At 41.8% G+C, this 18,514-nt stretch overlaps 1 protein-coding gene across 25 annotated transcripts in view; it reads left to right on the top strand.

Moving 5' to 3' along the window:
- kcnma1a (potassium large conductance calcium-activated channel, subfamily M, alpha member 1a) overlaps positions 1-18,514 on the top strand; it is a 140,258-nt gene that overhangs the window by 51,637 nt on the left and 70,107 nt on the right. For all 25 annotated transcript variants that reach the window (XM_035172181.2, XM_035172182.2, XM_035172183.2 and 22 more), the window contains exon 3: positions 10,317-10,378. In XM_035172181.2, coding sequence (XP_035028072.1) covers positions 10,317-10,378 — 62 coding nt within the window. The remainder of the gene's footprint in view (positions 1-10,316; positions 10,379-18,514) is intronic.

Genomic DNA, 18,514 nt, shown 5'->3' on the forward strand with positions numbered 1-18,514 from the left:
GAAATTGTAGCGGTGATGTAAATGTCAAAGTGGCAATAGGTCGATGTATGGAACTGTCACATTCCTAAAAAATCGAAGAAGAAAATAAATTTGACAAACGTTTTTACAAATCCAGTAAATTGAAAGATTGAGCAGGAATAGTGTGTAGTAATCACCAGTACATTTACTTGATTATGAGTATGAAAGTCAAAATAACACTTTATTATTTCAGAACACCAGTTTGCTTCTTTAAAACTTTTTTAGCAGTTGGGGTATAAAATTATTCTTTAAAAAATGTTTTTATATAGATGCTTAAGCGGACACTGAGAAGGAAGATTATGGGATTCAATCTGTGGTGAGTTCGTGTGTATGAATTACCTGAATCCGGGGCCTCATTTATAATACTGTATTCATAGATAACCGCTTAAACATATGACCAAAAACCTATTACGTTTACATGTACTTACAGTACTCATGATTAATACTCTATCATCAAGTCGGACCTTTATTTATTTCACACTTACCTTGTTTGGTCCAGACCTTCAGTTTTGCTTTAACCAGAATAACAGATGTGAACGGTGCTTTGGACCAATAGACCAAAAGCAAGTGTCTCTGTCCAGTTTCTTTGGATCGTTGGGACTTTCAGACCAATTGCAGAAAGTTGGGACACAACAGAAGAAGGAAAAGAAGCAGAAGCATCTCGCAGGATTGCTCACAGTCCTCTGACAATATCACATCTGACAATAAAATGTTTGAAAGACGAGGACGTGCTACATTTAGCAGAGTTTTGAAATCCCTGTTTCCATATTATATGCAGAGTTGCCGTGACAAATCTGACAACCACAGCTTCTGCTGTCTGTTTTGCTGTTACTGATTTCCACCCCAAAAAGATTCAGAGTCATAAGAAATGGAGCCTTCTCCTTTCACTAGAATTTGAAGTGCGGCAAAAATAATATGTAAATGACTTTATGACTTGATCTGCAAAGTCTCTGCTTCCATCTGGAAATAGAAACACTACTGGCGAACTAGAGCAGAGGGAACTTATTGGTGTGCGCTATAAAAAGACTTGTATAATTCACCTCACAAGTAACACTTTGCTCAGCTTGAAAATAATGAAGCGACGGTGTTGTGTTTCTGTTTGATCATTTCTGAGTAAGACGGATCAACCTGGCTCATTCTTATTGGTCCTGACAGGAACTGCAACTGTGCATTAGAGACCTGGAAACACCTTGACAGCATGTTGGTTAACCTGGTGCCTACAGGAACCATCAGGTTGACAAATCTAATGGGAACTTAATGGAGAAACTCATCCAATTACTGAATTTCTCTGCTGGAATTTATTTGTTCGTTAATGTTAATAACTTGCATAGCAGTGCTGTAATATCCAATCAGGGATTTTAGCCACAAAAGTCACTTCCTTGCTTCCTAATTATCATGATCATAATATATTTTACTGCATGGCGGCTGTTTCAACTCATCTAATTTCTTTGCCAGTCAAAGTGTTCACTGGATAATTAGAGGTCTCTGGCTGCAAACATTCAAAGAAAAACATTGACTTTTCCTTCAGCGGTACAGCCTCAAACTGAGCCTGTGTGCTGGATACCGTCCTTGTCATGTTCCTCCTGCATGCCCCGGGCTCTGGCTCACTTGTGTGGGGAACATTCTGACACTTGGTGATTCTAGATGGCCTCAGGCTCTGGGATGAGTTTGTGGACCTGTGATATGAAGCAGTGAAAAGCCCGAATTTACCCCGGGCCTGTGGTGTTACGTCACGGAGCGCCTCCGCTGAACTCCCACATGAAATCTGTCATACGTGGCTAATTTACGACTGGGTTCGCATCGCCGTTACACCGGAGCAGTCCCATTGCCCTAGAGATAATGTTGCCCTCAAGCTACAGTGCATATGCATAATGGACATTATGTGTGTGTGGCGGCAGCAGGTTTCTAACACGTCCCTTTTGATATTCTGCACATACGCTGTGGTTTTCAATAGGAACCATTTGTAGGCCCATGTGGTGGATGTCGGGCGGAGAATGGATAAGATGGTCAGACACCAAGATTTTTTTTCCCCGTCTAACGCTGTCAGTGGTTCTTTGCAGGCTGGTCACATGCAACCTCTCATCCTGTCTGCACTGGCATAATCCCAGTGGGTGTCCTCTTTGCTGTCTGATGGACAAACTTGCACAGGAAAACACACACACACCCAAAGGTTGAACACATGGAGAGGTTGAAGACATACACACATGGAATCCATGCACTCGCGCGCTAAGACGTGAAGAAGACACGTGCACAGACGCGCACACGCGGTGGCATTTAAGCTCTTGCTGTGCCTTGGAGGACATGCTCTAATATTCTCCATCCCTCCACCCCTCCGTCTCTTCAGCTGCTCTCTCTCTCGCTCTCATTCTGTCTCTGCCACAAGCCATTTTCTGCAACCTCTTAACGCCCCTCATGTCCCACAGGGAGGGGCCCTCTCTAATATTCTCTCACCCCTCCGTCTCCCGTCATCATCACCTCCATCTTTCCATCTCCTCTTTCTCCGCATCCCTTTTGTCCTCCCGGTCAGCACTCAAGGTCACCGTCACAGTGTAGGTGTGTAGGGAAGGCTGCCATTAGACACAGGGGGCTGTGGAGGGAAGAGAGACCTGTCCTTCTTTCCCACATACTCCATCTATGTTGGCGTGGTTTAAGTTGGCAGTGACAGATCTTTCATTTCATTCTTTTCATGAATTAATCATGTCATAGAAAACTTTTAGAGGATATTTTTCAGACAGGTTGTCCCGTCCGTCTGTATCAGATCCCCACAGGCCTCCTCTTCATCTCCCCCTGACAGATGCTCATAATAAGAGCTGTCTTTCTGTCAGACCTGAGAGGCCGTCCTTCATAGTGACCCCCTCCCCACAATGTCCCTCGTCAATCAGGTTTTCTGTTGCCTCGGTACAACAGTAAGGGGGCCTCTGTCTCATAAAGGCCATTATGGTTAAATGGAGCGAGGTCTATGGGTGCAGTGGTTGTATTTTGATATACGACATTGCATTTCCTCTCGGTGATAAAAAAAAACATTGCAGGGGACTGTCTGTTTATTTATGGTTTTCCATTGATTTATTACCTACACCAAGGAGGTTATGTTTTCTGTTTATGGTTTTGGTTTGTTGGTCGGTTTGTTTCTTTGGCAGCAGGATTACACAAAAACTACTGAACAGATTCTCACAACACTTGGTGGAGAGATCAGACATGGACCAAGAAAGGACCCATTACATTTTTATTTTTACAATTTCACTATTTTCCCAGGCAATAATGAATGGATCTTGATAAAAATAACTAATATCAATGAGTGTTATTCTAGTCTAACTTGAAATAATACATTGTGAGTTGTTTCTTAACGAGTACAATCAGGTTCATTTGTTGTGGGTTACATAAAAATCATGCAAACTAGCCCATTATCTCAGGCTGTCCACAGAAATCTAGGGCTGGCTTGTTGTGGCTTGTCGCTGGCTTGCACCTGTTCTGGTGACAATGCCAAAGTTCATTTTAATTGGAGTCAGCGGCCTGAAAGTGTTAGATTTCACACCATGTTTGTATTTTCATGCATCAAAATCAGGCAAATTCCCAAAGTTACGCAACATCTGATTCAGAGAAATTAAACGTTTTCACGCCATCTTCAGCAGAGAAAAACAAAATGCAGAAATGTGCCACTAGCTTGAGCCCATGCATTTGCACTTTTCCAGACCCATACTGTTTTTTTTGATAGTCATCTATATATCAGGTTGCTTCTCTGTGACTAAATTGGAAAAACATAGCATTCAAATTTTGAATAGCTCGACATTTCCATCTTTTTTAGATAAAGGTTATATACGTTCATATTTGTTTGTAAAGCATAAACTCTAACTGCATGTTTAATAGAAAGAAATAGTCCATCCTGTCATAAAAATGAATTTTGAAGGACAGGTTGGTGTCCTTCTACCGATTCCTCTATTTACCTGCTCTGCGCCCCAGAGACAGTCACTGCTTGACCTTGGATGGTAACACAAAAGGAGCAGGGCTGTGGGAGGGCTGGGTAATGGAATATAGGGGGGGAGGGGGAGGACGGGTGTTGCAATGTGCATCATTTGGAACCTGTGGTATTTTCCCTTCTCCACTCTCACCAGACACATCAGATATCAAAACTCAATTACCTTCTGTTGTTTAGCAGATACTGGAAAGAAATACAGGAGGCAGATGAAATGTATGTGCCTGGCTTTACTGCCACAGCGGTGCCTGCAGACATTTCATTACAGGAGAAGAGTGGTGTAGTACTTATCTCATTGCTCCCTCGGTTTCTCTCCCCCAGTAGACTTCACTAAAACCACAATAAAAACAACTCATAAACACACCAGCACACAACTTACTTCAGCTTGTTTTCTTCCTTTGCTCCTCTTATAATTTATGAATTGTTTGTTATAATGTTCCCGGTTCTGCTGTTAGTCAGACAACCTCATCGTATTCTGTTGGTTATTTTTGTTAAATAGGTCCCATATCTAAAACCTGTTAAAGGTCACAAACTAATGGGTGATTTCATTGTGGGCTGCCAAATATATTCTGACTTATAAATACATTGTCTTCTTTTATGTGTATCTGGGCAAATTAGTACACACATACATGGTATTTACTGCTTGCTACTTGTTTGTCTTCTGTTTATATTCTGATCACAAAATTATGTACAGTATATGGTTTAGTCAGTTCACTTCAGCCGACCATGTTTCGCAATTTTTAAAATCCCTGGCATGAATTGCTATGCTTGTGTTCCAGCTGTCAGTCACCCAGTGGGAATCGGTGTAGTCCAGGCTGAGATCTGAAGAGTGTGAGTGGAATACAGAGAGTGTTTTTCTGACAGAACGTCAGATCATACCTACAGTACACACCTGTGTGGTTTAGAGCCCCTGCAGTTTGAGGACGAGGGATTTGAGAGTTCAGGATGTGTGCTGATTTAATGGAGATTTCATTTGTTGACATCCCCTCGGTTCGAAGCTCACTCTCTTCACCTTGTGCGGTGACGTGCGACTCTGTTTCCCTTTGTGTCTAAATCTGCACTGACGCTCGACCCGTGTCTGAGTCTTTCTGTTATGAAAGCAAACACTCGGAAAGGATAGAAATGTTTTCTGCAAACATTGTGACAATTTGATGAGTGGGGGGAACGATACAGAGTCTCATCTGTCTCCTGTTTCACTGACATGTGAATTATTCTGGGAAAATCCGCCTCGTATGTGAATAGAATATTTACTGACTGCAGCTTTTCTCATCGCTTTGAAACCTGCTTTAAAAGACAGATGTACTGTATACGTGCAGGGATTCAGGCCAGAGCCAGGCAGAAACAGTACCCTGGTTTGGCCTGAGCGTGCCTTGGCTCGGGACCTCTGAAATCCTTTGTGGCCGAGGCATCAATCGGACATTTTGGAGCTCCGCTTTCTGGCTGACACGGCGAGCCAGGCCGGATTAATGAACAAGCTTATCCTGATGCCACACGGTACTGGCGGCCATTCTCGACTTCCTCACTGAGGATTCCCGCTCATGTAATCTTGGGAAACCCATTAGGATACTTCGAAAGTATTAGTAAGAAAAAGAAAAAAAGACTGAAATATTCGCATTTGTATTTTCTCCCATCTGTCACTTGACTATTCTACCCACAAGGATATTTGTGTTCCTGACTTTGATGTCGACCTCTAGAAGCTCTGGCACAATAGCTTGAAGATCAGCTCCCAAATGATTGGCCCCATTAGCCCCGAGCTTTAGATTTTATTACTATAATAATATAATATACCCTCTTCAATATACTGGTGCAATGCTGGTTTAGATAAAAAATAAAATGTACGAAAAGAACTACACTCTTTATAACAGATCTTGTTTGCATGGGAAGTAAGAAAATAGTCAAAAATGGAGCATAAACCAATTGCACTCTGAAAGATGTGGCATACCGTGGATAATAGTCAATAGAGGTATTCCAACCTTGGCATTTCGTAAAAGTCGATGTTGACAACTGCTGTACTTTTACTTTCTGCAAAAGGAAAATTGCACTTTTATTTATGTAAAGCTACATAGATTTGCATACTCGCTGATACCCGACCCAGCTTTTCAGCATATTGGAACATTTCTACCTCCAACTATACCATATTATCTCTGACTTTGAAACCAATCCTCTCAAGGTGAGGCCACAAATGAGTTTTCGGTGCACGCTGTTTTACTGACTGGAAAGTCAAACACAAGATATTTCCATCTGGTTATCATCTCTAAATGGTTTTCTCAAATGTATCCCAATGAAAAAGTACTTATTCGTGATATAACATATCGACATGTTAAGTTACGGATACATCGATGCAAGATTTAGTCCATTTCTGAGGTGTGGTGCGTCTTCAGCTGTCTCGTCACACAGGAATAAAAGTCTCTTCTCCATCTTGATTACTCTGGACTGAAATGTGAAGGTGACTGAAGCCTCTGAGGTGCTTCTCTCTTGACCTGGTGCATTTGGCCTTAATGTGAAGTGATTATTCGGCACATTGTCAGCCTGCATCGCCTGCCTGTGACCCTCTGCTCTCCCCCTGTCGTAAGGTAGGCCTGCGCTTAAGGGACAGAGTAAGTCGACAGGATCCCTGTCGGAGGATGAAGTTGTGTGTGAAATTTTGGCTCCGTTTAAGGGCACTTCAACAGGCGAGCCGTGACGAGCTCCTGAAATTCTCCAGACTGCCAAATACACCGAGAGCGTCAGTCTCGCACGTGTGTTTATGGATGCTGGTGTTATTATACGTGTTTACAATTCTGATGGTGTCATGTGAGCGCTGCCATCTTTAGCCCGCTTGAAGTGGTGGAACCTGAAACCTGCATGCACTGAAGTACACGTACACATACGCACACATGATTTTGTCGCTGCCCTCTTAAACACTTCCAGTCCACTCCTGTGTCCCTGAAGTGCACCTCGAAAAACATCTGACGGATTAAGCTTTACAGGGATACGGTGATGAAAACCTACACGGCGTTTAAAGAGAAAACATAGACATCACGTCCGAATGCAGACATGATGCCAGCATATTCCTTCGTTGCAAACAAACGTGACTCACTCAAGCGGCCTCATAAAGTCATTCACAGCTATTATGCAGCAACAGCTATTCTTAGCAGTACCCTCTTCTGCTGCCATGTTCATGTTTTTTTTTTTCAAATTCTCACTTTCTTTCGTAAGCAGAGGGAATGCCCCTCAGCCATTTCCATTCCTGTAGGTTTCCCCGACCATTATTGCCCTGCTCCTGATTTGCAGTGGCGGTTGCTCAGTCGGTTGTCTTTAGCAAATTGTGGGCAGAGAGAGTAAAAGAGAGAGACCGTGTTTGTGATGGAGGGTGAAAGGATGGGGGGGTGGGGGTGGACTGGCTTTCACAGCTGAATAAGTGGGTCAGTTTAAGATGATGACGCCTCTTATCTCCTCTCGCTCATCGCTGGGTGTTTACTGTTCACTGCTCGACTTTTCAGCAACCAACCACTGCTCAGTCCCTTTTCCCTCTTCTCCAGTCCTCTCTCTTCATCCCTCTCTCTTTCTAAGCCCCTATGACTCTGCTCCTCCACGAACGGTACAAACACAAAGTAGCTACGAGGAAAATTCAGGGTATATCCGCCTATATGTACTCTAAGTATAAATGTGGATGAATGTAGGCAGGAATATGGTTGTATTGAAAACCAAAACTGTAAATAAAGATAGACGACACCTCCTTTTTAAATAAAGCAAAACAAATTTTGAGATACGGAAGCTGCCATCTTGCGCCTTCTATGTTATTTGGAGCCAGAGCGGAGCCGCAGTATCGAGATCCTGCCGATACACGTGCTAGACCAATCACGAGTGAGGCTCAGCTGTCAATCATGTAATTTCCCCCTCCCCCTTTTTTTTGTATCAAATAACTAATTAAAATCCAACTTACTGAAACAATTAGCACACTCTTATCACACATACATCGGTGTGATAAGAATTAACTAGAATGAAAGAGAAACCATCTTTGAAAAGAAATATGGGACGTGTACTTTGGTCCATGTCCTCTCTACTAACATGGAGGAGACAGGGTTTATAAACTAGCTTCACTTTTGGGGAGCTGTGATGTCGTCCATCTTTATAGTCTATGTTGAAAACTCTAGCATTCCATAAATTGAGCATTGGGTTAGAGGGTAGAGTTATAATAATGTTCAGACTCAAATTAAGTATCAAGAAAAGATGAGACTGAGCCATATTATTACCTTTTTTATTTCATGCATTATTCTTCCTTGTCAAAAAATGGTGCACACGATCCAACATGACCAGAGATTCTGGGGTGTTATGCTTATGGTGGCTAATGTAGCCTTGAGCTACTAGCCATAAAGAGAGATGAGGAGTTGGCTACTTCAAACTTTTAGTTTACAACCCCAGGGGTCACGTGCCCACTGAAGAGAAATGCTTTATACAACTTGTAAACATTTGCCAACTTGCTGAAGTTGTCCTTTAACATTCAACTGCTATTGCTTATTGTGTGTTTCCATGCAGTTTGGCTTTGGTGTTCACCTTTCACCTGCAAAATACTAACTCACTATAAGTATATAGATCTTGTGGGACACATAGGATATTTAAATTCCCATCTAGACAACAGGGCAGTGTTGGGATCAGATAATGTCCTCCAGACAAATACTCCCTTTCTTAATCAGACCCGTGAAGTACCTCTCATTCAAAAGGTCTGATGTTATCAAAGTCTCTGCTTGAGCTCCGCCCCACTCCCTTTGTGTGGAGCATCGCTGATGACTTTGCCTTGGAAGGTTATTCCAGCCTAAGACGACGCTGTACCCTCAGTTACCATCGTCCTTCAGTCAAGCTGCAAACCATTAAAAATGCAACAGGACGGGGGTGTTTACTTTATACCTCAGCCACAATGCATTGGATCAATCCAAAGGACCATCACATGAAAGTAATCAAGCTCCCGTCATCAATAATGAATGTCACAATCAGCAGGGACGGTGGGCTCCTATTGTGCGATGGCTGAATGGGAGAGAGGAGCGCAGGGGAGGAACTATTATGTATCACCACGCTGGTCAGCTGTTGTGAAGATGATGATGATTATGATGACAGGGGTGGTGATGATGATGATGGTGACATGAACTCCAGCTAACAGTGCAGTTTCCTGGAGGATACTGTTGTGGCACATGCTGCACTTTTCCCCGACAGTCTAGAACAAGAGGAAACTCATGTTTTCTTTTCACGACTAATATTTAAACAAGTTCTTGTTTTTCTACATAAACAGCAGTTTTTAGTTCTTGTGTATTCTATACAACACTGCACTGCAGAAATGATATGTAGATGTTATAATATACTATAGACATACTGTACTATACAACACTAAAATATACTAAACTATAATGTACTATGCTACGCTACGCCGCACTACGCTGCGCCACACTACGCTAGGCTTCACTACATTATGTTATAGTATACTACACTATACTTATATGCTATACTATACTTGTCTGTGGTATAACATGTGCTATACTATACTATACACTATGGTATACTATGTGCTATACTAAACTATACACTATATGATATTTGTCTACACTATACTATTTCTACTGTACTTTAGCTTATGCTACATGCAACTCATTCTGTACACTGTTAATGTGATTCTGTAAGATATTACTTTATATAGAATTAATATAGTCTCTGTTACTGCTGACTTGTTGCTGTATACTCTGAAATCTTGTTGAGCTATTGTTGAAGAATGTTGAGTTGTTGAAACCGTGTATATAACCCACTCTACAGGTCGAAGAAACGTGTTAAGATTCTGGCCCCTCTACTTTGTGTGCTGCAGCTTGCTTTACCTCATGAGTCATGTGCTGTCACTGGAACATTATCCAGACCCCAGTCCAGCAGGGTCACAATCTCACACAATGCAAACATGGACTCAGCATAGTTGAGGAGTACATGTCAACACTTGATAACCGTGGATCTCTTTAAGCATTTCCCTTCAACACCCCCGACACACATTGTATCTGCTCCTTTGTACAGTCGAGCTTTACAAATGCGTCCCGGTGATTGTGCTGGCTTCACTATACACTGCCTGTATTCAATAGGCTACCATTGCTGAAACGTGGGGGAGCATTCATTATTCAGTGCTTTTTAAAAACGTCCACCATTTTACAACCCACAGGAGGCAGGGCTGCTTAATTACAGACTCAGTAACTACTGTTTCTGCCTATTGTGTCCACCCCAACTTAATGCAGCACTTTGTTTACTACACAATTTAAAGACCTTTGCTGCTCGATGCATTGAAGTAATCCCTCTTTTCTCTCTCTCTCTCTCTCCTCAGGTGGTGTTAGTCTTTGCACTCAGCATTGGGGCCCTTGGAATATACTTTATAGACTCTTCAGAGTAAGTATCAAATTCACGACAGCTGACATTTCACACATGCTATCGTAGCAATATAACTGACGGGATATACATCTAAAGAAGTTTGCAACTCTTTGTTGTGTGCATTTACACTGACCTACATACTGTGTGTGAATGACAGGTGCACATGCGTCCTTACTCATCTCCACACACTGCAATCTCTGAAATGCAAATGTACATATTCACACCCCCTCACAAGCTCTCACTAGCTATGATGATACACACACACACACACACACACACACATACTCATGCAAACACACACATACAGGCACACACATCTGTACGTGAGGATTTGTCAATGGGAGGCCTGTCAGTTTCCATGGTAACAGAGGCAGGGATATACTGTATGTGTTGGGGAGCTTGCTCAGTGTGTGAGCAAATGAGAGTGTGTATTGTTAGTTTATGCGTATCCCTCACTGGCAGTCGCCCAAAGACAGATTGCAGACCTGGCACATCTCCGATAGCTGCTGCAGTTACTTTCACACAATCCACACCACTTTTTTTTTTTTTTGATGTTTTGAAGTCTTGTGAGTTTCTTACGGGTAAACAGATTAGACTAATTAGCTTTAAAAGTGTATAATCTTCTTATACAACCCGACCGTGACGATGGATGCTAAGCAACTTCCTCCGCCACAGGTCATGTTGACAATCAATACTCAATGAATAATCTCAGAGTACTGGTTGGGTGCAGGCAACAGCTAGGAAATTGAAATTAAACCTCATGAAGGTAACCGACGGTTTTTAATACCCTGTTGTATTCGTAATGTCCCAGTTAGTGTTAATCACACAGGTGTATATATATTCATATCATTGTACATTTTGCATGTTACACTGCTTTTTGCTCTTCACCTGTGGAAAAGTTCTAATGGATCCGTAAGTGAGGCCTTGAAATAAGATTTACAATAACTTTAACTTGATCAGCAGGCCAACCCGATTAATATTAAACTAGAATGGCACTCAGTAGAACACAAACCTCCGTCAAGGCCCATTTAAGGTCTCCTTAAATTCAATCAAGCTGCACTAAACTGCACAGAGTCTAGACTCCCTAAACACTAGATATTAGTATGCCTGACTTTTTCATCAAGACCCATGAATTATTCACCGGGATATTGGTGAAAATCAATGCCCAATCTCGCAATGTTAAAGAAAGTGGAAATAAAAATGCTGCATCCACCCCCTGACTCAGACCCACATGCGTTCTTCCCTGACCAATGCTGCATCCTTCCATTCACTTTCATTGTACTGCGTAGAGTATTTTTTTATGAAATCCTAACTATCAGACAAACAAACAGAAATACAACAAATTCAGATGAAAACATAACCTCCTTGGTGGAGGCAATAAACGGCAACTAACAACCGCAGCTAATCCATTTAAAATTGATTCAGCTTGATTTCCTTTGATTGGTACCGTGATATTGAAAAGGGCTCCAGTGAGTTCAGTCCTAATCAACATCTCTTTATTCCTCAGCAAATCAAATTATTTTCTTTTGTTTTCTGGCCCGACTTGGGGTGAAAGTTTACACACAAGGCAACAATAAATTGCTGCTTTATACCGAATGTTTGCTGACGGCGCCGCTACAAATCCAGTTAGTGTTCAGTCATTCATTATTTTTGGAGTACCGTGGTTCAGAGTGCACAGATTCCAAATTAAAACAAAAGAGGGGATTTATAGTTTCCACAAATTATTTCATGTGCCTCTGGCAATGACATCAGCAAAACTGTTTTCACCGTGCCCCCCTGAAAACTAACTCTGTGCCTTTGACTGCACTTTATTTCATGCACCAGTGAGTGACCAAAATAAAGTCACAAATATTTACTGTAGTGCCTAATATGGGATGTTGATGGCAAAGGAACCATAATCCAGCGACCATATTACTGTAAGATACTGCTCTGTATTGGCTGTCGTGCAGAATATTATATTTAAGTAACAACTAGCTTCCTGAAGTTTGTTTTCATTTTAATACAATATCTGTGAACTCTGAAAATATGTCCCCGAGGGAACCGAGAATCCAAAACCGAGAGAACTCTTAAGAGAAGTGAATCTAAAGTGCATTCACACTTGTAACGGTCTTATCTTTAGCAGCAGTGGGAAATTATTCCTGGCACGAATCCTGTCACCCATTTGTACCTCAGGATAAAAACCTTCACCTCCTCCTCCACATCTCTATCTCTCTATACATCCCTATGCTGCTCCCTCTTTGTGTCCCTGTCTGCCTCAGGCCCATTTTTAGTATTAGAATATGAGTCACTAGATGAAGTTTCTTGTTATAAAAGTGTATAAATGATGACTACGGATGTAAAGTTGTTTCCCCTATCAACCATTAGCCGTCTCCATGATCAATAAACCACAAATTATTAAAAGACTTGTAGGAATATCAAAAATCGAAATAGAATTAATTGAGAGAAAAGTACAAATTTTGTTTGGTTTTGGTCTAAATATGTACTTTTCTCTCGCTGTTGCCTTTCTGCATTTTCTCATGTATGTTCCAGTGCACTCTGAGCGTATTTCAATTCTAGTCGTTCTCCCCCCGAGGCACTGCCCTGATCTCTCTGTGCTCCCCTTAAGCTGTAAGGCTCTCTCCACCCTCATCATCATGATTAGCCCGAGCTTGTCACTTCACTCAGGGGGACTACTGATCGACCCGGAGCAGGTTTAGCTGTGGGTGCTTTGACCAGGCTTCTGTTATAGCCGTGTTTTCAGTGCAGCAGCTGGGATCTCCAGCAGCGATTGGTCCACTTGTTACTGTTTGCGTGTCCCGTCCATGTCTCTCAGTGGCTGAACAAGCACAAAATAAAACAAAGTGGAACATGCTTGTTCTGGGATTATCACCTCGTGTGTGGGGTTGTGTGTGCATACACTATCTGAGTTAATGTCCCGATTTACAGCCCCCTACTCAAATGCTAAGCCCGCTCTACAGATGACCTTCCATCTACCTTTCTTACCGCTAAATGTTAATGACTGAGAAAATGAATGAGCACAGATTTATAGGTCACCATTTAAATGGTAGTTATTACTCTCTACCAAATACTGAGCGTCTCGTGGTGCAGACTGGTGAGCTACTCTGGCTTAATGGTTTGTCTCATCCCCTTCTCCTCCAAACTGCCGTGTTGACCATAAGATGAAGTGACCATCATTCTGAAATCATCTGTGAAAAAGGCAACAGTAATGGGATGGATTATGGTTGAGTTCCCGTGGTAACCGTGGAAAAGATACAGGAATAAGTGCATGTGGGATGGACTTCACGAAGGTGGATCTGCACAAAGGGTTTTTATGTCTACTTCAATGAAACGGGGTAGTCCCTCGGGGAAAGGACACAGACACACGCATACAAAGGCACACTGGGAAAAAAATGCTGGAGGAGCATACCATTGTGGCAGCCAGGCACCAGTCTCCCAGGAGCTGTTTCGTTTCCACCTTCCTGCAAGTGGGGCTTTCCTGGCAGGAGCCCTGTTGCTCAATATCCTGCAGCAAAGATTCTCAGAAAAAAACACAGCGCTGCTTTCTGTGGAAGCAGGTACATCGAGTTTGAGAGGAAGGATTTTATAATTGGATGCCCTCCCAGTTGAGTACATACTAGTCATTGACTTGGCAACTGAGGAGTAGTTGCTAATTTCTGACATTTTCTTTATTTTTTTTGTTGAATGGATATGTATCTTCACTGAGAATGACCGGCCATCTGTTTGTTTTCACAAAGTGGCTGTTTATCACAGTTCTGCGCAACACAAAATAATGCACAATGAAGCCCAGCCCTTTCTGTTCCTCTGCAGCACACATCACTTGCCAAACTGATGCTATTTTGGTGATACTTTCAAATGAGCGGATACTGCATCCTCTCCCGCCCACATCTGAATCTGCTTTAATACCTTGGCTCATCCCTCATCCTTTATCCCGTCTTCTTCCTCCTCTGTGCTCCCCCATGAAACAAATGAAGAGGGAATGTAGGACAGAGTCTCTGCAGGCCGCTCCTAAAGGGATGCCCTTGTTCCTGCTCCACTTCTGTGTCTATTTCCCTCCTCTCTCCAGCCCTCCCTGTCACACACGCAGACAATTACATGCGCACACACACTTGCATAGTCACGTTTACTTGCAGAGGCACACGCGCGCAGTGCTGCTTCTGTCTTACGAGTTCACCTTTGACATATGAAGAAGAAGTAGGAGAATTGTCTGTGTCAGACGCATTTACAACAGACACGACCAGAAGATTCAGGCGATTCAGCACCTGAGTCGTAGCGTTCAGGAGACGGGACATAAATTCAGTTTGGCACCTCTCTTTTGTCCTGAGATATTTGCGTTCATCGCTTGTTAGTAATTTTCCTGCTGTATTCTCACATGGACTTATTTTGGAAATTCTCTGCACATTTTTACGAGGGGGATGGCAGGAAAAGTTGTCAGGATGCAAGTGACCCGTGTTCTCCCGACAGAAAATCTCAGGAAAATGTCCATAGTTCAGTGCATGTCAGACAGCAGCTTTAGTGACCTCACGCAGTGGCCTGTGTGTGTAACTCTATCATTAGTGTGTGATCGCTGCCAGTGCTGAAAAAAAAAAAAGAAGCCTTAATGACTAATTAATGGGGTAAGGTGAGAAATATTAGCCGTTAGACAAGCCTGGCAGACTTTGTGGCAATGAGGTGTAGCCTATATGAGGATGTCTCCTTCCTGGGGTGTAGATAATACTGCGAGGCCTGGATGTCCATGTAACCTTTAGAAGACTTAATTTGCAGTTGACACCATTCCCGAGAGGCTTCGGATTTAAATCCACAAAGTGTGGCAGTGAGAAATGACTCATTCCCCAATCAAATTTTCCACAAAAAAAAAACCATCCAACTGGAGACTACACTCGTTCTCTCACTGAGATGTTCTTTCTCTAAATGAGTGACTTATCAACGTTTGCGCTGCGAAAGGGAGAATATGAAATGTCAACATCACATGCATAGAGAATGAGCTGTATAAACATCAAGCCTCTCCCTGTAGACATAAGAAAATTAGTCTTGTTAATTGCTTTTTGATATCCGAGCATGAGCGCTGGAGTCGTGCGCGGCCCACATGTGTCGAAGCTGTGCATTAGTGTGCGATGGTGGAACCTGTATCATGAGAGTAAAGTTACCCCGGCTGTCGTCTGGTAAACGCAGATTGGCCGCATGAAACACTGATTGAGGTTTAATGAAAGAAATTACCGGACGGATAATTTGCCAATCTGATATATTTTTTTGTCCTCTCCGTCCTGTCTGTTTATCAAAGTCACCATGGTAATAAAAAGGCCATTTGCTGTGGCAGTTGCCTCATATCCCACAATGCCAAGCGGAAGGGCTATTTTTAGACCACCGCATGAGCTCAGCATGAGCCACACTCACAACACTCAGTTCACTTAATAAATCCCAGATAAATATTCTAATGATTAAAGTGCCTTCATGATCTTTTTGGAATTTGTAGCCGTTTTAAACAAATTCTTCCAGCATGTGACCCATTCAGAATTTGACATGATTACACGGATAGCAAATTAAATCATTAACAGTTCCCATGATCGGTATTCAGCACATGGATCATGCACGATTACTAATATTTATGAATTTTATTTAGTTTAAGGATTTAATTTCAAAGCTACTAAAATCACATATCCTCTATCACACGATCCTGTGATTAGTTGAGTTTGAGTTGACTCCACATGTGAACCACATTGGACGCTGGTTTGAGGCAGACTGACAAAACATCAATGACGCTCAGTAGAGTTTATACCTCAGCCAAGGTTCAACAGTCCCCTTATGAAACCAAATTAAATTCACTAGATCTGGATTTTTATTTAGATCTGCACCAAATTGCACACACTCAAAGTTTGTTTTTCATCAATATCCATGAATTATTCTTTGAGAAATCAACGACAATGTCTAAAATATCTCACAATGTCAAAGGAAGTAAAAAGGTATATTCCTGAATCCACCCTGTAAGACCATCCTGATCAGCACCGAAGTTTGATTGGTTCTTCTGAGACCGATACTACATCCTTCCACAAAGTTTCGTGCTAAACTGCTCAGTAGTGTTTGCGTAATCTTGCCAATTTATCAGACACGTAAACACTGATATAAGGAAACATAACCTCCTTGGTGAGGTGACACATTTATCCAAACTAATAGTCAACATCCCCAAACTGGAAATTGATTAGTGGCCATCTTTCATGTTTGAAATGTTTTGAGAAACTCTGAGGCCGGCTTGAAAATTAAACCATTATTGTTATATTTAGATAAGAATTAAAATTAAACAATTATTCTCCAGAATTAAGGAATATTTCAAATGTATCTAGGTCCTAAGGGAAACATTTATTTTCCTCTATGAGGCGATTATTACATGATTAATGTACTTTATAGATGGGATTCTGTGCTAATTTAGCTTTGAAAGTGCCTGAAATTAGTAGAAATAAAACTGGCAGCGCCAACTTCATTCGCTCGACAAAGTTAATTGTCGTGCTGATAAGGACTTTTCTCTTTTTGCATATGGCTGAAGCTTTTATCTCCTAATTGGTTTGTGTTGAAGAGCGGAGCCAGGAAATGTGTGTGTAGCTATTGTACTGAAACTACCGGCTCCGGAATAAATGAACCAAACATGAGCGTGTCATTTCTCTCCTGCAAATATATCACTCTTTAGTTTTTTTTTCCTTGCTCTTCTTAGATCTAAAATCTTATTTACATTTTTACTGAATCATCCAGCGTAAAAGGTTATGAAGTTTTGGTTCCTGTTAGTGATGTTCTATTTTCTCTCACAAACTACTCAAAAATGAATAACATCTTTTGTGGAGGAAAAGCTTGAAGCAAGATGCACGTCATTTGCATTCAAATGAAAAATTGGAACCGTCTATTTTTAGGCTCCCTTGGGGTTTTTTATTTGTCCGTGGCCCTTGTAGGTGCTGAAGTTTTTCTTATTTTAGTAATGGTGCCTTGACCTAAATCAATCATTTGAGTACCAACCTGGCCTTCTTTCAGCTTCTTCACCCCCACACACACACACACACACACACACACACACACACACACACACACACTGTGTCCCTTGCACGTACATGCTCTGCCCTCAGGGGAAGTACTGCATTTAAGCCAGATACTCAGTGATTTAGCTCACATCACTTTCTAAATGCACCCATGTCTTTCTGTTTTTGGGGGGGGGGGTTGTATCTGGTTTGTATGCAACCGACTTGTGCACTGACGAATGAGACGATGAATCTGCAAGATGCTTATGGGTTTACTCGAGTAATAAGACATTTGTGAGATGGGAAGAATGAGTCAGATTTTGTGTGTTGTGAGCATCAGTCAAGCCGGCAGCAGTGAGTAAGTGTGTGTGTGTGTGTGTGTGTGTTGTTGCTCTTGTTTGCTCAGAGGGCAACCTTTCTGTTGCTCCTGCAGCTACAGCCAAGGTCGTGTGCAGGCTAATCAAGGGCTGGCTCCTACCGACTGACTGAAGGTGTTGAGGACTATTTTTAGCACATCATCACCAACATGCTCCTCTGCCCTTGTAAACAAATGAGTTTTACCTTCTCTGCTCGTTTTGTCCGGAGGCAGAGTTCCTCATCAGACAAGGTTAACGTGTGGGACACATTTTATGTCCCGAAAATAGCACGTGCTCTGCAGCCTTCCTGCAGGCAGTCCCTGTTCTCTTGTGTGTGTGTCAGACTACAAGAGGGTGCACATGTGTGTATGTTGGTGCGAGGTTAGGACGGTGGCTGGGGAAGTACCCAACATTTTACTGAAGTAAAAGTACAAATATATGGACAGTACTTAAATAAAAGCAGAAGTACAATAATAATAACAATAAACTTTATTTCTATAGCGTCTTTCAAAACCAAAGTTTTTTGCTTCACAAAAGTACAAATGCCAGATCATCAATAAATCAATAAAACAGATAAACAATAAATTTAATAAAAGAAGCACATAATAAATCAACAACCAAATGAGTTAAAGTAATCATGTACTTGATTTAAATATACTGGTATTAAAAGTAAAAGTACTTCCTGAGTGTATATTATTCCCTAATTTTCTGAATAAATCTACTTAAGTAAAGTACCAATACATTAAAAATGTACAGTAACAATGTAAAAGCATCTTGTTACAGTTAACCTTAGAATGGGGTCA

Source organism: Hippoglossus stenolepis, chromosome 12, assembly GCF_022539355.2.
Source record: "Hippoglossus stenolepis isolate QCI-W04-F060 chromosome 12, HSTE1.2, whole genome shotgun sequence".
NCBI lineage: Eukaryota > Metazoa > Chordata > Actinopteri > Pleuronectiformes > Pleuronectidae > Hippoglossus > Hippoglossus stenolepis.